Source organism: Nelusetta ayraudi, unplaced genomic scaffold (assembly GCF_046127955.1).
Source record: "Nelusetta ayraudi isolate G7.1 ecotype Tasmania unplaced genomic scaffold, CSIRO-AGI_Nayr_v1 ptg000130l, whole genome shotgun sequence".
NCBI classification, from domain to species: Eukaryota; Metazoa; Chordata; class Actinopteri; order Tetraodontiformes; family Monacanthidae; genus Nelusetta; species Nelusetta ayraudi.
The window spans coordinates 867,501-872,304 of record NW_027466180.1 but is presented as its reverse complement, the minus strand read 5'-3'; the positions used below and the strand labels follow the sequence as shown (position 1 = coordinate 872,304).

Sequence of the window (4,804 nt, the reverse complement as noted above, 5' to 3'; positions counted from 1 at the left end):
CCCCCCTCTCTTTTCTTTTAAAAAGGCCGATCACAAGACCTGGAACCTCCAGGAGGCCTGGTCTTTGTAGTCCAAGCAGTCCGTGGCGTTGAAGTTGAGCTTCCACGACGCCGCCGCCGCTGCCGTCGTCTGCTCTTTGTAATCCAGGCAGTCGGACGAGTTGAAGGCCAGGCCGGAGCCGCCGTAGGCCTGGTGGTGGTGGGGGTGGTGGTGGTGCGGGTGCGGGTGGTGCGGGTGGCTGTGGGGGTGGGCGTGCGGGGCGGCCGCCGACTGGCCCAGGTGGTGGTGCGGGTGTCCCGACATAGGCGAGGCGGCCATGGGGCTGAGCTGGTGGGGCGGGTGGTGGTGCGAGTGCACCGGCGCCAGGTAGGGGGCGCAGTCCACGCCGCTGAAGTAGGAGCCCGACGGCGCCGGGTAGCCCTGGCCGTAGCCCGCCGTCTGGTTGTAGGACATGGGGTAGGAGGTTGCGGCGGCAGCCGCTGCTGCTGCTGCTGCGGCGGCCGAGCGCTGCATGCAGGAGCCGCTGGAGGCGGAGCCCGGCTCGGCCAGCGGGGCCGCGGCGGCCGCCTGCGGGGCGTTGCTGCCCGGGGAGATGGCGGGGCTCCAGATGGAGGAGACGGTGCTGATGGAGGTTGCGGTGCTGCTGTTGTTGGTGGTGTTGCCGAGCGGCAGCGGGCCGCCGTGGTTGGCCGACGACGACGACGACGACGACGAGCCGCTGCTGCTGCTGACGGCGGGCGGCGTGAACTGGCCGCTGCTCTCCGAGCCGGTGCTCTCCCGAGCCGGCGAAGACTTCTTCTTGGGCGGCCTGGACTTGGCGTTGCTGCCGCTCTGCTGCTGCTGGCGACACTTGGCCCGCCGGTTCTTGAACCACACCTGGAACCGAGAGAGAGAGAGTGGGGGAGGGGAGGGGAGGTTAGCTTAGCGAACACCGGCAAACCTCAGTCGCTCACACGCCAACACGGTGCATTATGGGAGGGGAAAATTGGGGGTTATTAGCCGGCGAGGAGCGGTTCCACCTCGGCCTCTCGGCTCCGGCAGGCCGGGGCTCCAATTTCAGAGCCGCGAGACGCTTCTAAGATAACAGGCTATCAGGTTGCGCCGCGCAGCGGGGAAACTGGAGAAGAGCGAGAGGGCTGGAGTCGCACCGGGCATTCGGTTTCTCACACACACACACACACACACACACACACACACACACACACACACACACACACACACACACACACACACACAAAGCGAATCTCGGGACGTTTCCCTCCGAAAAGTCCTCCAAAGAGGAGGCCGCGTTCAACATCTGGTACTGCATCAGCAGCAGCAGCAGCAGCAGCAGCAGCAGCAGCAGCAGCACTGAGCTGTTCGTCGTCGTCAGCAGGACTTGACCTTTTCACACCACCAGACCCCGTATTTAGGGGTCCCGTTACGGCTCCTCGCTTAGCTGGCATTAAATAATAAAAAGGGGAAGGAGCGGTTTAGCGGGAGGAGATTCGAGCGGTTTGTCCGCTTGAGGAGGCCCGGTAGTGGGACACAGGGAGGCCTCCTGCCTCGGTAGAGGTGGAGGATCGCAGCAAGGGTCGAATAAAACACGCAGGCGGTCGCGACTTGCTGACTTGTTGGTGACTATAGTCCGCAGGGATATTTGCCAAAACTTTTCCAAGAGCTATCAATGTTGAGTTTTCACATCTTTAAGTTGTCATTTTAAAACTTCAACATACATACACAACAAATATAAATACATACATATACTGGAGCAATTAATGATAGTAAAAACAGAAAAAAAAATATGTATCAGCTGTGAAGAAAGAATAAACTATTCCTCAAGTTTCTAAGAAATAAATATCTATTTAAATATATGTTATTCGGAAGTGTATTTACACCTAAAATATTTTTCTGTATGTTTTTTGTTTACATCTGTTTATCGGTCAAAATACGCGTTTAAATAAAACAAAAGTTTTCCTCTCCAAAGTGTTTATGAATAATAACAGTATTAATATTATTATTAATAATAATAACAACAATAATAATATATAAATGCGTAGTATTGTTGAGGCCTGGCTGCTCACCTGGACTCTGGACTCGGGCAGGTTGATCTTGAGCGCCACCTCCTCCCTCATGAAGATGTCAGGGTAACGAGTTTTTGCGAAGAGCGACTCCAGCACGTCCAGCTGGGAGCGCGTGAAGGTGGTGCGCTCGCGCCGCTGCTTCCGTGGGGTCGCTGCGGAAAGATGGAGGAGGGTGGGGACACCACATCCGGTCAGACACGCACGGACAATCTCGTGAACTCTGGACGACGAAATACAATCTGGGACGAGATTTTCAGTGTCACGACGTGATTTTTTTTTTTCTTCTCTTTTTTTACGTCTTCAAAAATCTTCAAAAAGGTGGCGATGACGTCATGAAGGTCCGGACACATTTGTGTGTGTGTGTGTGTGTGTGTGTGTGTGTGTGTGTGTGTGAAAAATACCTGGCTGCAATTTTTTTTAAAGCTTTAATTTGAAGTTATTTTCTGCACCACAGGGTTCAATAAAGCAACTCTGCAGATGGTTGTGAGTGGACAGAGGCGACAGAGAGTCTCGTCAAATCTCATCGAGCATCAAATCTGGGACAAGATTTCTTTAGTGTCTCGACGTGATTTGTTTTGTTTTTTTTACGTCTTCAAAAAGGTGGTGATGACGTCATGAAGGCCTCGACACATTTATATGCTTATATACATACATACCTGACTGTAATTTTTTTAAGTTTTTTTTTTTCCTATTTAAACTGCACCACAAAGTTCAATAAATCAACATGTAAAATCGATATTATTTATGATATTATCATCGTTATGTATCTATGTTAACGTCCTGTCGTCTTGCAAGAGCCCTGTGTGTGTGTGTGTGTGTGTGTGTGTGTGTGTGTGTCTACCTGGGTAGCCCACGGACGGGTGCAGCAGGTCCATAGCGGCGCCGCTCAGCCCCAGGCCGTTGACGCCATAGGGGGGCTGTTTGAGGTAGGACATCATGCTACAGGCGCTCAGGGCTCCACCCAGCTCAGGCCACTGGAGGTCCGCTTTGCCCCGATGCTGCTGCAGCTTGACGGGACACGGGGGGGTTCCGAACCAAGTCACTGCAACACAAGCACAAACACACGTTTGGTTAATGAGAAAGAGGAGTCAAACCAAAGCTGAACCGTGCAGCAGAATGTTTAGACAACGTTTGTTGTTAAACTTCTGATTGGCCCGATTTTGACTTACAAGGTCTGGATAAAATAATCAGAAATTGTGATTTCAAATTCTAAATAAGTTTTTTTTTTCTTTCTTCCTCCACTCTCAACTCATAATTTGACGCCACGAATGAGCGCAAAAAAACAAGCAAAGTGATAAATGGTGGCCGAGCAGCAGCAGCAGCAGCAGCAGCAGCAGCAGCATTCACCGCAGGGTTAATTGGTTTCTAGCGGGAGGAAAACTGTGGCCGCAGCCTGCCAACTGAACTCCACAACGTCAGGAAACGACCCAATAGTTGTAATAATAATCATCCGTCCGCAATAGAGTCGAGACGCTCTCACAACTTCACCCGCAAGATGTGCTGAGGTGAGGAAAAACATCTATCAGGAAAAACAACCAATTTTAATTCAGGAAATCGAATCTTTGAATTTCTGACTTGTGTGTTTCAGATTTTTTTATTTTTATTTTGGGCCTCGTTGAATATGTGTGTTTTAATATGTGTTTTTGAGCAATTTCGGCACCATTCAGGCACAATATTCAGTGTTCCAACATCGTCAAAGATGAAGTCTGAAGTCATTTGATTCAAACTGGTTTCTCGACGTCTTTTGCCGCAAACATCCATGTATTTGTAACTTAATCATTCGTACATCAATATACGTATATTATATTCCTCTTTTTAAAAGAAATGGAAAGATTTTCTAGCTGTAACTAGATTTTTCCCAACTGTGCGTATGTGTGTGTTCGTTTGTGTACAGGTGATTTAAAAAAAAAAAAAAAAAAAAAAAGGCCTGAACGACACCGAGAAAAACGGATGTTGGTTTTACTTTGATTCTATTTAAAAAGAAACGAAATCTCAGCTTGTGATATTAAGAATTGGACTCATGAATATTTTGAAAAGTTCAGGGAGAAGTTGACAACCTCGGGTTATTAATGAGTGAATTCACACGGCGCCAAAAGATCTGGTTTGACAAGTTAAAATAATGTTTGCTTTGTGTGTATTTTTTTTATTTTTTTTTATTGGTTTTGGGAAATTATCAGCGGAACACAATTTATTCTTAGAGTTCCGTGGAAGAACAGACAAAAAAAAAAAAGAATAGACACACTCCAAAATTTACAACTGCGTCTAAATTTAAGAGCCAATTACAGTTAAGTTAAAAAAAATCTAAATATGTTTATAAAACTTAAGGTTAAAAAAACAGTTTTTAAAAAAGGATTTTCCACTATGAAGTTTAAAACAGAAATTAGAGGAGAATTATTAGAGCAACTGGCGTTTACGACTCCAATAAGTTTTAAAACTCAGATCTGCTACCTTCCTCCCCCCCAATTTTTTTCACCTTTAAATACATATGAAGCTGATAAATCAAACTGAGGAATTTTTGGGGGAAATCTATTTTGCAAACTGGATTTCAAGTTGCTTTTTTTTTTTTTTTTTTTTTTTCAAAGCTCTGCTGAAGTGGGACAAACAAGAAGGTTTGTAGCCGTGTGAATTAAATGAGTGGCTGTGAAGAGGACACATTGTCCACCATAACACCGAGGCCCGGACTGGCTGACTGACTCACTGACTGACTGAATGACTGCAGCTCCGCCCGGCCCGCTCGGGCG

At 47.8% G+C, this 4,804-nt stretch overlaps 1 protein-coding gene across 1 annotated transcript in view; it reads right to left on the bottom strand.

The window, feature by feature from the left end:
- The window catches only part of otx1 (orthodenticle homeobox 1), a 5,772-nt gene continuing 968 nt past the window's right edge, over positions 1 to 4,804 (bottom strand). Inside the window, exons 2-4 of the mRNA XM_076050823.1 lie at positions 2,905 to 3,105; positions 2,064 to 2,215; positions 1 to 876 (exon numbers count right to left, since the gene is read on the bottom strand). Coding sequence (XP_075906938.1) covers positions 31 to 876; positions 2,064 to 2,215; positions 2,905 to 3,001 — 1,095 coding nt within the window. The 5' untranslated portion in view covers positions 3,002 to 3,105 and the 3' untranslated portion in view covers positions 1 to 30. The remainder of the gene's footprint in view (positions 877 to 2,063; positions 2,216 to 2,904; positions 3,106 to 4,804) is intronic.